Genomic DNA, 19,839 nt, shown 5'->3' with positions numbered 1-19,839 from the left:
ATCCCCTTGAGTCCCGTTATTTAATGGCAAACCTCTTTCCTATGAACTTTCTCCCTGTAGTTCTCATAGTTCTCAAACCACAGATGCTACATGGAGCATGGGGTCTACCGCTCCTGCTGCCAGAGCCCTGGAAGGCATTATTAATTAATAGCAGAAAATTTCCCCAGGCCACCCAGAGTTGATCTTAGAATCCTTCTATACATATCAATAGTAGCTTAAATGCAACTACTAATCAGCGAGATTCGGCACATGAACTGAAGTGTATTTGCCATCTTTCATTAATATGTTATCTCTTACTAACCAGAGGTTATCTCTTGCTAGAAATAGTGAGTTCCTTATCACCAGAAGTACTTAAGTAAGGCTACCATGAAAGGGGTTTTATTTTTAACATGCATGGAATTTTATGCATGTTCAGATAACCCTCTTAGCAGCCTGAGACCTGCATACCAGATCTGCAGCCCCTGTGCTCAAAATACAAGGCACAAGGAAGATGATTTGATGGGTACATTAGTCACGATAGGATAAATTCTCTGATAACCCCCAAATCATATAATAAAAGCTTATTTCTTACTCATGGCACAGTCCAATACAAGATGGGTGGCTCTCCTCCAAGCCATGACTCAGGGATCCAGGTTCATTACATGTTGTATCTCTGCCACCCCGACACGTGGCCTTCATGTCCCAATGGAAGGAAAAAAGAAAAAGGATTGTACTTGAGAGATTTTATATGCCAAGCCTGGAAGTAATATAGATTACTTCTGCCCACATCCCATTGCCCAGAACAGGGTCTATGGCTCCATCTAACTGTGAGGAAAGCTAGAAAATGTTGTCTGTGTCCTCATAAAGAGAAGAATGGGCATTGGTGAGCATTGGCAGTATCTGTGGTGGTCAGTAAAAATTTTTAAAAAACAGGAGTAAGACACAGTGGTAAAGGGCAGCTACCAGGACACATCCATGGGTCTAGCTTTGGGTAAGGCACATTTTATACACTTTGCTTTATTTAACATGTAGTAACAGACACTGTTTGTTGCCTATATAAAGCCACACACCTTTTCCTTTGCTAATCAGTATCTTCTTTGTTCAGAAATCTAACACCCATGTATTTCAGGAAGCTAGGTCCTTCCTATTTCCAGGAAGGTTACCCTAGATCCATTTAATTAAAAAATAGTAATTCCATTTTCTTTGCCAGTGACTGGCTTAGACATGAGCAACTGGCACTATCCTGGCCAATGAGACAGGAGTAGACATCCTCCAGGTGGGCTTTTGGAAAAGATTTTTTTTTTCCTGCTGATAAAAGGAGAGAGAAGACAATAAACTGACTCTCCTTCTGCTAGATGTTGTCACCTGCATGTGATGTCTGGAGATGGGGCAGCCATTCGACACCATGAGGGAGCCAGCCAAAGAGGGTAACTCAACACATTAAGGATGGCAGAGGAGAGAGAAAGAACCTGGATTCTGATGATATCAATGAGACAATAAATTAATGGACTCTGAACCTGTTTTACTTCTGGAATTCTTGTTTTACGGAATAATAACTTTTCTTTGTAGTTTACTCTGGTTTTGGATGGGTCCTTTTGCTATTGCAGCCCAAATCATCCTAACTGATACGTATGTGTTAAGTGCTTTAGATATACACTCTCCAAAATGGAGCTAGTGGAGACCTAAGGTTCATCTATATCTATCTCCCTTTGTCAGAGCAGGGAACTAACAGCTCCTCTCACTCTGTATCCCTTGTCCTCACAAAGTTCACTTTTTTGAAATCTAATACCTACTTCTATGAATAAAGTAAGTGTTGGAACTCCTGCTTCTACTTCTTGAGAGGACTGTGAAGATTAAATGAGTTGATACATAAGCACTTCGAGCAGTACCTGAAATTCTGTAGATGCTAAATATGTGCTCATATCATCATTATTACTGTAGTAGTAGAAGTTTTTTTATTTTTAATTTTTATATAATTTTTAAGGTTACTTTCCATTTACAATTATTCAAAACATTGGCTATATTACCCATGTTGAGAACTTTTGATTTTTATAAACTAAGGTAAACTTTATCAGTTGCTATATGCCCTCTGAGTGTCAGTTTGGCCCATGAGTATAATGACCTGTTAATCGCTGTAATATTTCAAGGCAGAAGAGGGCTCCAGACCTAAAATTTAAACCTCAGACTAGTCTCATCTACCTTCAAAATCCCTAGAGTTTCTTCAGGGCCAGTACAGAATAATGGTTATGAACGTAAGTTCTAGGGTCAGATTGAGTTCCAAGCCTCGGCTCTGGTATTTATTAACTGTGTGTCAGGATTCAATCAGAGAAGCAGAACTAACAGGCAGTATACCATACACATATCAGGAGCAGGCTGGAATCCACAAACACAAGCTGGAACCCCACAAGAACAGACTGAAATCCATGTCAGTCTCTACTGCCTCTGACCTTGTTGGTGTGAATGTCCTGCAAAAGTCAACACCCTCCTTAAGGGGGGTAAACACAGGAGTCAGAGAAGCTGGGGAAAGTGGAGGACCAGCTGCCTCACACCAGTGACATAAGCCAGCTGGTCAGTGACAAACCAGCCACTGCTTCCTTCCACCCTCCAAATCTCTCAAGCCTGTTTAGCGGCCCACCCTAACTGGAGTCATGCTGCACAGGGAATTCTGAGAAACAGAGTTCAGCCTAGCCAGGCTGACACAATGCAAAGCCAACCTAGTTCTGTTGTTAAATTTCCCTAAGTTTCTGTACCTCCTCCTGTAGGTAAGTGGGGATAATAATAATATCTACCTCATGAGGCTGTTTTGAGGATTATTGTAAATCATACCTGGAAAATATTTAACACAGTACCAGGCTTATAGTAAGTTCTCAATAAAGCTAACTATCATTATCATTGCTGTTGCTATTATTATTGGTTTAAATGTCCTTCACTGACATTTTAAAAGGAAATCAGGTATAGGATTAGGATATTTAGTTTCTTGAGAGGAAAGGGTACTAAATTTCTTATGTGTCTAAATATAAGCCAGTCACTGTTCTAGGCAATAAACATTTTTCATAGTCTTTTAGGGTAAGTTTTATTATTACCATTTTAGATAAGGCAGTTGAAAAAACTAAGGAACAGAGAGGTTAAGTAACTGGGCCCAAAGTCACACAGCTAGTGAGTGACAATGTGTGCTCTCTCTTTATACAGTAAGTCCCCTACATACGAATGAGTTCCGTTCCGAGAGCATGTTCCAATTTGTTCGTAAGTCCAACAAAGTTAGCTTAGGTACCCAACTAACACAATTGGCTATATAGTACCGTACTGTAATAGGTTTATAATACTTTTCACACAAATAATACATAAAAAAAAAGAGCCCGTGAGCCACAACTACTGAGCCTGCGTGCTGCAACAACTGAAGCCCACGCGCCTACAGCCCGTGATCAGCAACAAGAGAAGCCACCACAATGAGAAGCCCACACACTGCAACGAAGAGTAGCCCCCGCTCACCGCAACTAGAGAAAGCCCGCGCGCAGCAACGAAGACCCAATGCAGCCAAAAATTAAAAAATAAAATAAAAAATAAAAAAATAAAAAGACCTTATAAAAAAAAACCAGAAAAATAAAGAAAACATTTTTAATCTTACAGTACAGTACCTTGAAAAGTACAGTAGTACAGCACAACAGCTAGCATACAAGGACTGGCACTGAGTGAACAGGCAAGAAGAGTTACTGACTGGAGGAGGGAGAGGAGGTGGGAGATGGTAGAGCTGAAGGATCGTAAGCAATTAGGAGGCAGAGGGCAAGCTGCAGTTTCACTCACGTCAGATGTTGATGGAACACACGTTCGCATTTTTGAAAGTTTGCAACTTTAAGGTTTGTATGTAGGGGACTTACTGTATATGTATAAATATAGATATAGATATAGATATATTGCCAAGAAGAAAAAAATGCAGGGTGATTAAAACTGGGTGATGAGAAAGTAGCATTTAAACTGCAGTTTGAAGGATGAGCAGGAGTTAACCAAATGAAGCAAGCAGAGAGAAAAGCATATGCAAAGGTATGCTGGTGAGAAAGAGCCTGGCATCTTAGAGGAAGAGAGAAGAGTTGGGAGACAGGACTGTGGTAGAGGAGGGGAAGGGGGAGGGGGAGGGGCTGGCAGGGGCCCATTCCTACTTCATCCTAAGTGGAATGAGAAGATCCAAGATGGCACAAGCTCTGTCTGTTTTGTTCACTCCAGTGTTCCCAGACCTAGAACAGTGCCTGCTGGTACACGGTAGGACCTCAATCAATATTTGTTGATTGAAAGGAGAGGATGGGGCAATAAGAATTGACTTATGTTTTAAAATCTCTAGTTGCGGGGCTTCCCTGGTGGCGCAGTGGTTGAGAGTCTGCCTGCTAATGCAGGAGACGCGGATTCGAGCCCTGGTCTGGGAGGATCCCACGTGCTGTGGAGCAGCTGGGCCCGTGGGCCACAACTGCTGAGCCTGCGCGTCTGAAGCCTGTGCTCCGCAACAAGAGAGACTACGACAGTGAGAGGCCTGCGCACCGCGATGAAGAGTGGCCCCCACTTGCCGCAACTAGAGAAGGCCCTCGCACAGAGATGAAGACCCAACACAGCCATAAATTAAAAAAAAAAAAAAAAAATCTCTAGTTGCTGTAAAGTATGCATCTGGCCTCTCTTTGGTTCCTTCCAGTAACTTAGAACTCATTACTTACTTTCTTTCTCTTGGCAGGCCTTCGAGTACTTGAATATGACAGTCATATTCCTCTAGGTTTCCATTTCCCCAGGCCAACAGATTCAGTTCACATTCAGGAACTCTAGTCAACGCTGTCAAAAGAACTTCTGCAGTGATGGAAATGTTCTATATCTATGCCATCCAATATGGTAGCCACTAGCCCCATGTGGCTATTGAGCACTTAAATTGTGGCAAATGTGACTGAGGAACTAGATTTTAATTTTAATTTAAATTTTAAAATTTAATTTTTATTTAAATTATTTAAGTTTTATTTATTTAACTACTTTGAATTTGAATAGTTCCATGTGACTAGTGGCTACTGCATTGGACAGTGCAGCTCTAGTTCTACATTCTGACTTTTTTTCTGATAATAAATTGGATATCTCTGCATTTTCTCTGAGAGTCTTGCTTTCTTTAACTTCCTCTCCACCATAATTAACCAATTCTGATACCCATGTCTGTGTTGGCTTTCTGTCTCACGTCAACCAATTTAGTACCTAAGACCTAAGGATTAGCTGGCAGGCACCAGTTTTCAGAGCTGCAATTTTTTGCTTTCTGGACCACAGAATTCCTCTTAGTGATGAGTTCATTAACATATATATTTATGTATGTATATAAACATGTATAAAAAACACATATATTTATACCCCCTAAGTGAGGGCTGGGTGGGGATCTGCCAGTGGATTCATTATTTACACTGTGAAAATTAAATATTTACTTAATTTAATGCTGTGAGACCAAGAGTTAGTGTATATGTATTAATCGAGCTTGGTTCCTGTGCTATGGAATTTGACTCTCTGTTAAACATATTTAGTCAACTAAGCATATTCACCAGTAATATCTAATAATGACCAACAATGCCAACAGACCTCATCACCTAATCATTCAAATCAGCAAAGAGGACTGCCCTAGGAGATACAGATGAAGATCAGTCTTTTGACAAAATCTGGGAGCTTTCCCATCTGGTTACCATCTAGAGAACCAAACAGTATAAAACGAAGAGCTAATAATGATAAGACTTTAGACGAGGTTAGAAGAGAGATCAGTGAACTAAATACACTGAATTTCAAAGCAGGAAAGGTCCTTTGAAATGAGGCAGCAAAGTGCTCCCAAACTTGAAGGTTTTATCGCTCTGCACACATTCTCTGAATGCATGCTATGTGCCAGGCATTAGGACACAGAGCCAAAGGACATGGTGCCTACCCTTAAGAAGTTCATGGTCTACAGGGAAAACAAACATGTAAATTATTCCAATAGGTACAGTTGCCAGCAAATAAAAATTCAGAATATCCAGTTAAATTTGAATTTGTGATAAACAATGAGTAATTTCTTTAGTCTAAGTATATCCCACACAGCATTTGGGACATACTTATACTAAAATAATATTTGTTTATTTGAAATTCAAATGTAACTGTGCATCCAGTATTTTTATCTGGCAACTCTAAATACAGTGTAATAAATGCACTATTAAAGGTGAGTGTTAGGTACTACAAGAAAATATCCAACAGACATAGACCTCAGAGTACATGTCAAAGAAGGATCACAAAGGAGGTGAGGCTCAAGCCAAATCTTTCCCAACCAATGGAAGTTAGCCAGGTGAAAAGAATCCAAAAGGATCAGTGTGCACAAAGGCACTGGGGTTTGAGAGAGTGGGACATAATTAGGGAAGTGCATGTAGTTCAACAGGGGTAGAATAAGTAATAAGCAGAATTTCAATAACTGTCTGGGGGAAGAGCCAAAGTCAGAACCCAGAATAATGTTACCATCCAAGGGCTTAGCAGAGAAAAGAGAGTTCACAAATAGAGCAAGAAGGAACAGTCTGAGGAGGAAAAAGAAAACCATGAAGCCAAGAAGGGAGAGGTCCACAGTGACAAATGCTGTAGGCAGGCCACATAGAATTAGAGAAGATCATTGACTCTGCCAACAGGCCTGGCATCAATGACACTAACAAATCCATCTCAGTGGAATGTGGTGGCAGCAGGTTGAGAAAGGTCATGAAGGTGGCAAGAATAGGAGAAAGCAAGGTTAGATGTTGCTTTTCAAAAAAGTCTGGTTGTGAAAGAAGTACCATGCTTCGACCTGGACAAACAGGGAACTTGTGTGGGCCCTGAACTTCAGAAAGGGCCCCAGTCTGGCTCCTCTCCAGCTCCACCCATGTCCATGTGGCCAAAGGGACGTGCTCACCTAGAGCCTATATGCTCCCTTTTAGGCTCTGGAATTCTTTACCCAAGTGGAACCAAGCCTGTTTTCAAAGACTACATAAGCTTCTCCTAGGTCTATCTTCCCATGAGTGGACAATGTCACTAGTGTGCCCATCCCTAAACTTGAGGCATGCCCATCCCTAAACCTCTGGGTGTTTGGAGAGGGTGCAGGGGATATGGATGGATCTTGGATAAGTGGACTAGGTGTCCACACTCTTGGATGCATGGCCTTCATGATGTAGAATGCAGTCAGAGTGGGAAGTGGAGTAGGGTGGGCCACAGACTTCCATCTATAGCTTTGTCTCAGGCCTCACAAAAGTTAGAGGAAGTCTGTAAAAAGATGCAGTTAGAAATGGACATAAGGTCAAGACACGGTCCTTTTGAAATGAGCACAGTTTGAAAGAACCTGTGGTGAAGGGGGTATTGAAGCTATAGACAGAGAGGACAATGAAAAACAAGGTCCCTGTATCAGTCAGGAGTTCAGCAGCAAATATTTCCAATGAAGGAACCACTTACAGAAGCGCAGGTGAGGTTAAGGGAATAAACAAGGAATGTTAATGCACCCAAAGACTAGCAAAAGTGGAAAGCTATTATATCGAAGGGCCCAGTGAGCTTGGGAGCTGCAGCTACAGTTATTCACAGAAATGCAACAAAGCAAGAAGGGAGTGGGAGGGGGCTTCCCTGATGGCGCAGTGGTTGAGAGTCTGCCTGCCAATGCAGGGGACGCGGGTTCGAGCCCTGGTCCGGGAGGATCCCACATGCTGCGGAGCAGCTAAGCCGACAAAGAGTAGCCCCGGCACACCGCAGCTAGAGAAAGCCCACGCACGGCAATTAAGACCCAACGCAGCCAAAAATAAATGGATAAAATAAATAAATTTTAAAAAAAGAAGGGAGTGAGAGGAAGAAATACCCCAACTTTTCTCTCCTCCTATCCTTGAGTTGGTGCCATTGCCTCCCACTAACTGAAGCAAAGCAGAAGAAACCAACCAGCAGGGTATGCTGGTGTCAATGCATTTCCCTAGATGCATTTTGCCGGTCTCTTAGGATAAAAGAAGGGGGAGAAGGAGTAGGAGGTGGATTTGGAAGGGCAAACGGAGATTAAATAACTAACACTGTCCCCAAGGAGGCAGGAGAGGACCTGACTCGGTGGAGACGTGAATAGAATGGAGAGTAAGCCGGCAGGAAGGAAATGGAAGGCATTTCTGTCTGATTACTATCTTTTTCTCTCTGCAGTTAGAGGGAAAAGTTGATACTGGAGGAGGGTAAGCAGGCTAGGGAATGTTTTGATTTTCCTCCTGTAGACAGCAGCTGGCAGTTAGTCTTAAGGCCTTCGTGCAGTATAGGGAACACCCTAAAATAAGGCTATTTCCCCCCATCCCTTCCCCAAGTAAGAGGAATGTCACATTCTCTCATGCTTCCCTCTTGCTTCCCTACACTGACTAAGCAGAACTGCAGAGCAGGCAAAAGTCTTGGGGGACTTATCCTTCTCTCTTTCCTGCAATAACCTCTAAACCCATCTCAGCCTCAGGCAAAACAAACCTTCAGCAACTTAGAGCCCCATACACATCAGAATACTTCTCTCTCAAGTATTGACTCATGGTTCCAAACAGCCTCTCTCTCTGATAGGTCCCTCCTCTGACCAAATCAAGACTCACTTCCTGTTAGAAGAAAAATAATTTTTAAAATGAATTTTTACTACATTATAAAGAACTAGCAGTCTTACCTCTAATCCTCCCATGAGTAACTGGATTAGAAAAATACCTCTTTGTCCCAAAAGGGCACTCTCTACATTTCAAAGATGAGCTGAAGAATTTGGAATGTTTAGCCTCAGATGCTCCCTCCCCCCACCTCCCCCACCTTCTGCAACCAACTGGCTCTAGATCTAAAATGACTCCTCTTCCTTCTATGTCTGAAAACATGCCATCTGGTTTCTTTAACATGAAAAAGGAGAAGGTGAAACAAGATTCTGGTTTGGGAAACAGAATCTCAGTCCATAGGCAAAAGTCTTTTTCCCTTGTGGGTTCTTAAATGTTGGACAAGATTAAGGTTTAATATCGAGACAGCGAGCTCCCCAGAGATAGCATGAAAGACTGGTATAAATCTGGCAGCACCGACTTCACACAGCCACTGCACATAAACAAGACCAGTCTTCTCAGAATCCTCTATTCTTGAAGTGTGGGTGGCGGTCGTAGGTGGTGGTGTCCATTTCTCCAGGATCTGCCACCCAACTCGCTAGACTGCCAACTCCCTCTAGGGCCACCTCCAGCCCAACGCAAACCCAGCCTCGCTAAGAGGCACCTGCTACCCATCCCTGAGTCCTTGGGGGCTGAGAAGGTGGAATAGATATATTCCCTCTCTTCTCCCTCCCACCGTCGACAAAAGCCGGCTCTTTCAGGTCCAGAGAAAGAGCCTATGTGGTTTCCCACTCGGCGCCCCTCAAAGATTCTGGGACAGGAAACCAATAGTTTCAGCTTGAGACGAGGGGAAGGGGAACAAAGCTGGGGCGGGGGCAGGCGAGGAAGGGGTTCATGGGGGGAGAGGGGAGCGGGGAGCGCAAGGAGTAATTAAAGAGGCTGAAAAGCAACTCCCAGGACCAGGGGAGCGATGCAGGGAGCAACACCTCCTGTTTTACACCTGGCATCAGGCCACACCTCTTTGCGGGACCAGGACTGAAGAGAAGTCCGCCGCAGGGAGGGATGCGGGGCGGGATGCTGGGTGGGATGCGAGGGCCCAGCACCTAAGGGCTCCTAGTGGATCTTGAGACCCGAGGAGCAGGAGCCCAGTCGATCTGCACTGAAGCCTCCAGCTCACTCCGCTTCTTCCCTCCACTCAAGGCTCGCCCCTAGTACCCAGAAATGCAGTCTTTCAGGTCCTCCAGGTGGAGGCCAGACGCTGGGAGCTGCTGGGTTGGGACCCGCAGTGGGGTGACAAAGAGCAGAGAATTTTTAAACCTTAGAAGGTCAGACCTGAAAGGGCCCTTAGAGAGCTTTCTAGGGCCCTAGTCCCTTGTTTCCCACACAGGAACACTGAGGCCTGGGAGACAAGGACTTTCCCCAAATACACACAGTAAAGTGAAATGGATCCAAATGTGAGTTAAAAGGATATTTAACACTGCAGTCTTCGGAGAGCCAGTTAATCAAGGAAACGCAAAGGCAATTTACTTTTGGGAGGGGGGGCGGACATCAGCTTTGAAAAGAAGCATTATAAAATTAATTTCCGAGACAAGGAGGTGGGAGTGATGGAGAGCAAAAGCACTCAAGGCTCGGCTCACCAAAATTTAATTTTGATTATCTTGAATGGGCTCAGATCGCCTTTGCCAACATCTCACGGTGCTAATATCACTGGGCGGCAGGGCCCAAGCAGCCAGTTAAAGTAAACTCCCACCAAGCCGGGCCTGCGCACAGCCCTGCTCTAAAGACACCCTCTTTCTTCGGGTTAAAAAAAAAAAAAGAAAAAAGAAAAAAACCCACAAAAAACCCACAAAAAAACACAACACACAGTTAACCACCTGTCAGGGCTGAGGACACAATGAGGCGCTTCGAAAAAGAGCTTTTCATGCATGCGTAATATATTTGTTCAGCTATTCACTTAATGAAGCTGATAAATGTGATGCAAGACAATAGTCAAGTTAATCTATTTAGTAAAATGTTTTTGAGACTTTCAGGCTACGTTAAGGAGGGGCGCTTTCAGCGACATTTTCATTTAAATGCGCTCCTCTCCCCTCTTAGGCTGCACAAGGGGGCTCAGGCAATCTATGTGAATATAATTTCTTATAAATGTGTCTTTAATGGGTTTAATTCACCCTTGCCAGCTGTTTTGGGGGCTATTTTGTAAGAGCAAAACAAACGTTTCAGGCTTGGAAAGCTAGTTAAAATTAGTTTCGGTCAGCAAGGCCAAGCTATATTTCCTGCAAACCATCTGCTTGATTGGCACAATAGAAGGATTTTCAAGGAAAAAGGGGGGAGTGAGTGTGAAAGGAATGAGCGGTGCGGGGAGATGCTAGAAAGGGCTGGGGCGGCCGGTAGCTCCCTGTGGCCTATTCTGAAGGTGAACCCCTTAGAGGTGTCTTAATAGAGCGGCTCGCCTAAAGAGCTGGGGCTGTAGGAAAGCTCTTACAGCCCGAGCCGCGCTGCCCTCCTCCTTTGCCTCGCGCATCAGCTCCCTCTTTTTCCCTGGGACGGCAGAAGCCAGGAGGCGGGTGCTAATTCCGACGCCACCGCCACCCTGCAGCCTGCCAAACTTTCAAAGCATTCTCTGTTGGCGGCTCCGGTCGGAAGCGCCACAGCCTGGGGGTTTGAACCCTTGCAAAGTGCGACCCTGGGGTCCCAGTCTTCCCGAACTTAAGTTCGTTATCTTTTCTGAGGGCGAGGAATATATCAAGCCACTCTCTACTTTTCAGGCACTTCGCCTCCCCATGGGTGGCCTGCACTTACCCGGGGCAGGCGCCCACGCCTCGACCCACACTGGAGAGGGTGCGCCATGGCCAGACCCCGGCGCATCGGGCAGGGACCCGCCAGCTATCCAAGGCCCCGGGGGCGTGGCGGGGGGGGGGGAAAGAAACCCCAGACGGGTTCCGGGAGCCCTTCCTGCCTTCCCAGGGAGGCTCCGGCGGCTTTGGCCTCGAAGGCCCCGGGAGCCTCGGCTGCCTCTACTGAGGCCTTCCCCCAGCGAGCAGCGGCGCCCACGGCACAGGCGAGGATCTTCACCCCAACCGGCGCCTCCGATTCTCTCTTTTCCCCTCCCGTCTTTTTTTCCCCTGAAAGAGAAATAGACAGAAAGCCCCGCTCTGGGAGAGAGGACGCTAGTGACTTCTCTGAAATAAACTTGAAGATAACGACATTACAATGAATGGCAGGACGAACAAAACCCCAAGGGCTCAGGTCAAACGGCATTAGTCACAGGTCTTAGCCGCAGCCGCCGGCTGAGCAGTCCCTTAGGCTATGGCGGAGTTTGAAAAGACGCGTTCAAGGAAATCACTTAAAAGTAAGATCCTTTCGTCCGATTTCTTGCTTCCTTAGGATTTATTTTGCCTTTTCACGGGCCGCCAGCCCTCGCCCCCGCCTTCACTCTTCCCCTTGGAAAAAGTCAAAAAGGCTATGGAGACGGACCGCTGGAGGCCAAGAACACGTGGATCGCAGCAAGGGGTTGACCCACCTTCCAAAAAATGTCAGGCCCCCCTTTTAAAAGAAGAGACATTAGCAGCAGTTAGTCTAGAGTGAGGCAGAATGGCCAGGGTGTGTGTGTGTGTGTAAGGGTGGGAGCCAAGGAGCGTGTCAATTGTCAAGATAGTAACTGTAAAAACTACACCCAGGGAAATACCTCAGCTGGAGAGGAGGTCTAGGGAAGGAGGTGGGGGGTCAGGAAGTGCCTTAGACTGGCTTTGAGTCCTTACCGCCCCTCAATACAAAACCCTGCAAATGTAGGCTCTATCTTCCAGTAGACTGCAGTCAAATGCTATACCCCTGAGCTACACCCCGACTTCCTTGATGGGAAACCCAACACCTCTAGTCCAGGCTTTCCTCCTTCCAGGAACTGGCAACCGCTCCTGGAAGGGGGGTATGGGAGGAAGGAGGGAGGGAGTGCAGGAGGAGGAGGAGGAGGAAGGGAATGAAGAGGGGAAAAAGAAGAGAAGAGAAGGAGGGAGAGAATGCAAAAACCAGAGCTGGTCCTCCTGCTTCCAGAAAGTAGTTGGTGGGGAGGGGTGATGGCGAATGAAAACTCTGTGGCAAGGTTAGAGCACAGGTGTTCAAATACTTTCGACTTTTTCTCCCCTATTTTATGGCAAAGCTTCAAAAAGAGGAACATTTGAAGTTCTCCAAAGACCTGTCTCTTTCGTTTCCAGGGGACTCCAGTTAACTTGAGCAATGCATTTCCCATATTTAAATAGCCACTTATTTAACAGTTGTTCTTTCCTTAGTGGTTTTCCAGGGCCTGCTGCCCAGAATGCCTCCATAAACAGTCTTGGGCTTAGAAACTCCGTACTTGCGTCATGTTGGAGCATTAATTCAGCTCCAGAGCCCGACCTAAATAACTTTTTAATCTGAATCAAGGGAGAGCTTTAGCGGGCTCCATTTCTGGTTTAATGTGATATAAATCGCAGATGCACTTTTATTGAATGGTTAAAGCAGCGACATGGAGATCATCAACACAAAACGCCCTGAACAAAACCATCCAGAGAAATAAAGCTGGTTAATAAGATTTTTGAGAAAGCTTTGTGTTAAAAAGCAAAAAAGGAAAACCAGCTGAAGGTGACAGTTAGTTCATGGTTAATAGGATCAGGGCGGCCTGGCGGGCTGCACACTTCTCTTTGGGGAGGTTCAGCCACACTAAAGAAATGAATGGGACATTTTACACATCTGTTATCTAGCCGAGAAACGGAATTGAGGCTCAGCGCCACCCCAGCCCCAACCCAGCAGAAAACAAAGTACTGTCTACAGGAAGATTCTCATTTGAGGCACCAAATTAAGTAAGAATCGTCTTTCCTGATGTGGACCAACGTTTTTGGGAATCGCCTCCTTCGTGCTGTTTTCACGTGTTTGTACATTGCAGTTGATGAAGAAGCAGCAAAACTTTGGCCGGGTTAAGCGCCCGCAATGGGTAGGACTCTCTCGGGACAAATCCCAACCTTTGCTGCTGTGCTTTTAAAAGTCCAGGCTGTGAGTTTCTACTGAAACTGCCGAGGGCTTCTAGAGGTTAGGAAAGAGGCAGCAGAGCACCCACAGCGTCCAGGTGTCCTTGCCTGAGGCAGCTTCCAGCAGAGGTAAGCCCTTGGGAATGGAATCCGGCTGCCTTGCCCCTTTTCGAAGCTCTCCTCTGATCCTCCCCCGGGTGAACTGCCGTTCGTTCCTCAGTGACACTTATAAAGATACGTCGCTGAAAATCGTTTTCTAAGTTGCTGGGAGTTTGCAGGAGAGTCATATTACTATTCAGGTATCCACTAACTCTCTCAATCTCAATTAGTTTCCCAACATGAAATAACTCAAATCAAGACCTCCCCCTTCCAATCCTAGGGACACACATCCAATAGCCCCAAAGCAGCAATTTCAAGTCTCCCCGGGTTGTTAGAACGGCACTCCCCTACCCCACATTTATTTAACCCACCCATCACATCTGCTTTATGCCTCAGCTGGAGTAATGTATAGGGCAGAGACCAAAGAGGGAGTATATTTTCATGTTCACTGACTTGAAATTTTCCATTGCCCTCCCCACAAGGGGGGAGGATTATTTTGCTGATTGCCTGGAGATGAATTTCTATGAATATTTATTGATTTATTTTCCAGGCTCAGCAGGGGAGCTGCAAATAAATTTAGTGCATTCTTTAAATAATTCCTTTTCTATGAGGCAAGATGTCATCTGAAACTTCTAAATAGGCATTTAATTAGCCCGGGTGTTGCTTCCGAACAAAAACTCCCGGCGAGAGCTTTGGGGGCGCACTGTATTGCAAAGAGGCGGTCGATACGCAGAATTGATGCGCGCCAGCCTTTGTTGCCAGCCCATTGTGCGGGCCATGCTTATGAAGACTAATCCAATCATAAATTGCACCCCTGCGCCAATCAGCGCGCCCAGAGCCTCCGGCGAATGAAGCTCGAGTGGAGAACTTTGTTGAACTTCATTGTCAGAGCTGTCACTTTTCAAAACGCTTTAACGGGCGGGCCACTATAAAACCATCACCTCGACGGGAGGACCGAGGAGGACTCGCAGACACCCAAGTGGGATCGTTACTAGAAGACGTTTGCTAAGCCCAAGAGCGAGGGCGGGAGGGGCGGGAAGCCTAGCATTTGCCCTCTGGCCACTGGAAGAAGGGTTTTTCCGCCCGCCCCTCGCCTAACATGATGTTCCCCGGCCTCCTCGCGCCCCCAGCCGGGCACCCCAGCCTCTTGCGCCCCACGCCCACCTTAACATTGCCCCAGTCCCTGCAGTCGGCATTTTCCGGCCACTCGAGCTTCCTGGTGGAGGATCTGATCCGCATCAGCCGACCCCCCGCCTACCTGCCCCGCAGCGTGCCCACCGCCAGCATGTCGCCCCCTAGGCAGGGGGCCCCTGCGGCTCTCACAGACACAGGGGCCTCGGACCTGGGCTCCCCGGGGCCAGGCAGCCGGCGGGGCGGCTCACCGCAGACGGCCGTCTCCCCTGCCAGCGAGCCCACGTTTCTGAAGTTTGGAGTGAACGCCATCCTTTCTTCGGCGCCCAGAACTGGTAAGTGAAAGCAAAACGCTAAGGGCCGGTCTAGATGCAGAGTCCTTCTGACCTCAGTTTCCCACACGCAGCGGGTACCCACGCTCACAGCAGTGCACACAAGTACGCAAGATCCCCGAGGCCCCACTGTCAAGCAATGTGAGACTTAGATTAAGAAGATTCCCGGGAAGAAAAGCCTCCAGGTTCGCCCCACCCTCAGAATGAATTTGAACACCTACAGTCCGAGCGCGCACAGTTCCCTGGCGCAGTGAAATTGCGCGCACGCCCCTGGACGTCTGCGTTTCTGTCCTTGAGCTTCTGAAAGCCAGTTTTTGTTAAACCCAAGACAATATATTTACTAGCTTAGCAAGTATTATCGATCTGCAATTCTTTTCTCCCCCCCCCCCCGCCACCAGTTCTTCTATCTCGTTAGTGCCTAGGATGACATTGGGGGGGGGGGGGAGGACGCTGAGGACTACTGGGGGAGGGGGTTCCACAGATAGAGACAGTGTTAGGAAAAGGTTTACTTTACTGTGTCAGTACATTGAGTAAGATGCCTTTGAAACCAGCCGAAAGGTTAATCATGTCGTGTATTCACTGTGCTGTACAATAATCATGTACTTAATCAAATTCCCTTTCTGTCTCCCTCCTTCTGTTCCTCCTTTCCTCACTCTCTCCCAGAAACGTCCCCCGCCTTGCTCCAGAGTGTCCCTCCCAAGACCTTCGCCTTTCCCTACTTTGAAGGCTCCTTCCAGCCTTTCATCAGATCTTCTTATTTCCCAGGTAGGTCTCACCCCCCTTCCTTTCAGGAGGCTGGGCGTCGCCCCAGCCCCACCCCGTCGCTCCCTGCCCCGAAGCCATATTTCTCCGTCCACCCCACGGGGTTACGCTCCGGTTCAGAGGTTGCAAGGCGTACAACATTCACGAATCCGTCGCGCCAATTTGATGCCCTATTTAGCACAAGCAGTGACTGCTTGACACTTTGCACCAATTCCCTGCTCTACAAATTAGCAGGAATTGTCATGGTCCAAATTTGAGGCGGTTCCCTTCCCGGCGAGGGGCTGTTGGCATCCCTTCACGCCGCCGTTTTCCCACAGAGTCAGTGCACTTGGCCACGATTCCCCACAAAGCTTTCAGCACCATGACCAATTGGTCAGCTCCTCCGGGCAGCCACACACAGACCAACCCTCGCCCCTCCAAGCCGCCGAGAGACACCTACCAGCCGGGGCTAATTTCTCTTTAAGACTCATTCAGGGCTTCAGGCTTTTCACAAGACCACATGGGGTGCCCTCTTGTGTGGGATGCCTGGGGTCGCCCAGGGGGAGGGGGACTAGATCCTCCCACAACCCCAACCTTCTATTTCCAACCTGATTTCCCAAACTCTTTCTCATACCGTCCCCCCACCGCCATACCGTTTTAAAGATCCTAGAGCTCGTAAAATAAGTCGGAGGGAAGCCCATAATAGGGTCCCGGTTTAAAGGAGAATCACCTTAAACAGGTTCCAGGACGTTTTCATCCTGGAATCCCAGTGGTGACTCAAACTATGGCTCAAAAACTCTGCAGCTGGTCAAGATTAAGGAGACAGGAACTCTTATAAAGGGAAGAGAGACTGGGCATGGTCGTTGGGGGATGGGTAGAACCTCGACAGCACTTCCAAATATCAGCGAAAGAAACAAGCAATTGATTTTTGAAAGGGGGAGAGAGAATTCCCCCCCCCTCACCATTCATGCTACTGCTGATAATGGAATTTGCTCCCTTTCTCCCCCATCTCAATGCTCTAACAAAAACAACCCGAGCTTTATAAATAGCTTTTCATGTCCATTTAATGAAAATGATTCGGGGAAGAGAAGCCTCTGCCATCAGTATTCTCCCAATGGTCTTGGCCTGCAGTTGTGTTTAGTTTGAAAGTGTAAATCTCTTTTGTCCCAGTAATATATGGCTTTCGCTGCTTGTCCTTAGTCTTTTTCTGTTAGTTCATTACTACACAATTACCATTCACGCTTCATTAGAGTCTCTGTTTCTTTTGGGGTTTTTTTTTTTCTCCCTTAAAGCGAAACTCTCCCCCCTTTTATCATGCCAATACCCATTGGGAAGCGGTCAATGTGCTAATTAGCTGCCACTTTTCATGTATTCTGGCCGAATTCTTTACGTTTTGTGGGGGAGGGGAGGAAAGATTAATATAAAAAAAGATGAATACTGATTGGATTTTTTCAAAACATAAAAAATCCAAAGCGGATTTTCTCCTCTCTATCAAATCAGTAAATCACCTCGTTTTCATCTAAAGAATGCAAAAGCCACAAACGTGTTAAAAGCTTAGGGGGGAACCCAGTGGCTGGCTACTTTATTTTTACAATTTACTTTTTTCTGCAGCTATATTAGCTGATGCACGCAAGTTAGTTTCCCTGAGACCGCTGAATGGAAAAACGAAATAGGCTATTGTGGGGGGTCTTTTCTGTGTTTCCGTGGTTTTACCTAATCCGGGTTTGCACGGTTGAAAGGGAAAGTTATTTGGGCAGAAAGCGCCTTTCACTCTCGCAGGTTTGTAGGTTCGTAGCCTGTTCTCCAGGGGGAGAAAAAGGAGAGCTTTAAAGAGATGAAGGGATCAGAGAGAAAAACCTAAGGAGGCCGCAATGGTGGGGCGGACGCCACCGGCCCGGGCGGGCCACCGCCCACTCACTCACCTCGCACCCCTGGCCTCCGCAGCGTCCTCCAGCGTCGTGCCCATCCCGGGGACCTTCTCCTGGCCACTGGCCGCCCGCGGCAAGCCTCGTCGGGGCATGCTGCGTCGAGCCGTGTTCTCCGACGTGCAGCGCAAGGCGCTGGAGAAGATGTTCCAGAAGCAGAAGTACATCAGCAAGCCCGACCGCAAGAAGCTGGCGGCCAAGCTGGGCTTGAAAGACTCACAGGTGAGGGCAGTCTCCCCAGAGCCCCTCCCCCCACGCATCGTACGAACGGGAAGGTTCTCTGAAACCGCTTAGGTCCCATTGTACAGACGCGGTAAGGTCCAGGGAGGGAGTAAGTGCACGAGCCAGCTTCGCGGAGGCTTCTCGCGATAGCCCGCCACTCTCCCCGCCCCGTCGCTGCCGCGCCCAGCGTCTCCCCCACCCCCGCCCACCTGGGCCAGGTGCCGGAAGAGAGGGCGAGAGGTGCGTGCAGCCGAGCTGGTGGGGGTAGGGTGCGGGCCACTTCCGGTCCGAACTCACTTTACCGGGTGGGGAGCCGGCAAAGAGAGGAAGAACGGGGCCTCCTTCCCGCCCACTTGCGGCGGCGGCGGCGGCGGCGGCGGCGGCGGCGGGGGTTCCGCGCTAAGCGCTGCTTCTCCCCGGCTCTCACCCCTCTCGCCCCAGGTGAAAATCTGGTTCCAGAACCGACGCATGAAGTGGCGGAACTCCAAGGAGCGCGAGCTCCTGTCTAGCGGGGGCTGCCGCGAGCAGACCCTTCCCACCAAACTCAATCCGCACCCGGACCTCAGCGACGTGGGCCAGAAGGGTCCCGGGGACGACGACGAGGAGGAGGACGAGGGCCCGGGCAGCCTCCGCCACCGCCTGGCCTATCATCACCCGTCCTCCGACACTCGGCACCTGCGGGACCCGCGCCTCGAAGGGCCGCTGCCCCACTCGCCCGCGCACTCTGGCAGCCCCGACAAACCTTCGGACTTCTCCGACTCCGAGGAGGATGAGGAGGGCGAGGAGGAGGAGATCACCGTGTCTTAGAAGCCCTCCCGCGCCCGGGGTACCGATTATAAGTGCTTTGAAATTGAAGAGGTGGGATTCGGTGCGTGTTCACTTGCCCCCGCTGCGCAGACGCTGTGGCTCCCCGCTGTAGAACTGTCGCCTCGTCGAGGGCACCCTGGCCCCTTCCACTGCCCCTCAACGACATTCCCTTGCCCCACGCCACCTACTAACAGCCCTCTCCGCATAAGTTAAATTTAGGTCTTGGTCCCAGCCTTAACTTTGCCGCGAGGGCCCCTGTCTAGCCTCCTTATTGCAAGATATTTTCAACACAGTGGGGTGTTCACTCTCCCAGCCAGGGTTTAGCTGTGAGCCAGGCCCTGCTGGTCTACAGCAGCAACAACCCTATAAGGTGAGAAACCTTTTCTGAAGTGGGAAACCGAGATAGGAGTCACAACATCAAGCATATAACTTCAAGACCCCTGACTTCCTAGATCCCTCCACCTCCCCATCTTAGGTAGCGAGGGCCTCTTGCCCAACTCCAGACACTGGTAACCCAGTCTTCCCGTAGCAGTGCCCTTAGAAAGCTCAAGAATTTCAAAAAAGAGGGGCTTCCCTGGTGGCGCAGTGGTTGAGAATCTGCCTGCCAATGCAGGGCACACGGGTTCGAGCCCTGGTCTGGGAAGATCCCACATGCCGCGGAGCAACTGGGCCCGTGAGCCACAACTACTGAGCCTGCGCGTCTGGAGCCTGTGCTCCGCAGCAAGAGAGGCTGCAATAGTGAGAGGCCCGCGCACCGCGATGAAGAGTGGCCCCCGCTTGCCACAACTAGAGAAAGCCCTCGCACAGAAACGAAGACCCAACACAGCCATAAATAAATAAATAAAAAAGAAAGGCAAGTAACTTTATGTTAAAAAAAAAAAAATTCAAAAAAGAAAAAAAAAAATCTACCCGTGCCTTCTGGTCTAAGGTACCACATAAATATTGAGTCTTTTCTACGTGTCATATTCCAAATGCTCTCTGGGCAAAGAAGTGAATTCTGTAAATGGGAGGAAGAGTCAGCCTCTATTTCGAGTGTGTGTTTTAAAGCCTTTTC

At 47.9% G+C, this 19,839-nt stretch overlaps 1 protein-coding gene across 1 annotated transcript; it reads left to right on the top strand.

The window, feature by feature from the left end:
- Positions 1–14,726: 14,726 nt before the first annotated feature.
- Positions 14,727–18,785, top strand: DBX1 (developing brain homeobox 1). Its single transcript, XM_059929593.1, has 4 exons — positions 14,727–15,093; positions 15,754–15,855; positions 17,776–17,978; positions 18,420–18,785. Exons 1-4 carry the CDS (start codon positions 14,727–14,729, stop codon positions 18,783–18,785), a joined length of 1,038 nt encoding a protein of 345 aa, XP_059785576.1.
- The last annotated feature ends 1,054 nt before the right edge of the window (positions 18,786–19,839 follow it).

The sequence above is a fragment of the Balaenoptera ricei genome, chromosome 8 (genome assembly GCF_028023285.1).
Source record: "Balaenoptera ricei isolate mBalRic1 chromosome 8, mBalRic1.hap2, whole genome shotgun sequence".
Classification (NCBI taxonomy): Eukaryota; Metazoa; Chordata; class Mammalia; order Artiodactyla; family Balaenopteridae; genus Balaenoptera; species Balaenoptera ricei.
The sequence above is the reverse complement of the archived record's forward strand: the minus strand, read 5'-3'. Positions and strand labels throughout refer to the sequence as shown.

Excerpts from the sequence above, each read along its gene's own strand:
- DBX1 (XM_059929593.1), top strand. The coding sequence starts at position 14,727 with ATGATGTTCCCCGGCCTCCTCGCGCCCCCAGCCGGGCACCCCAGCCTC. Across the intron at positions 15,094-15,753 it reads TTCTTCGGCGCCCAGAACTG|AAACGTCCCCCGCCTTGCTC; the intron begins GTAAGTGAAAGC and ends ACTCTCTCCCAG. Across the intron at positions 15,856-17,775 it reads CAGATCTTCTTATTTCCCAG|CGTCCTCCAGCGTCGTGCCC; the intron begins GTAGGTCTCACC and ends TGGCCTCCGCAG.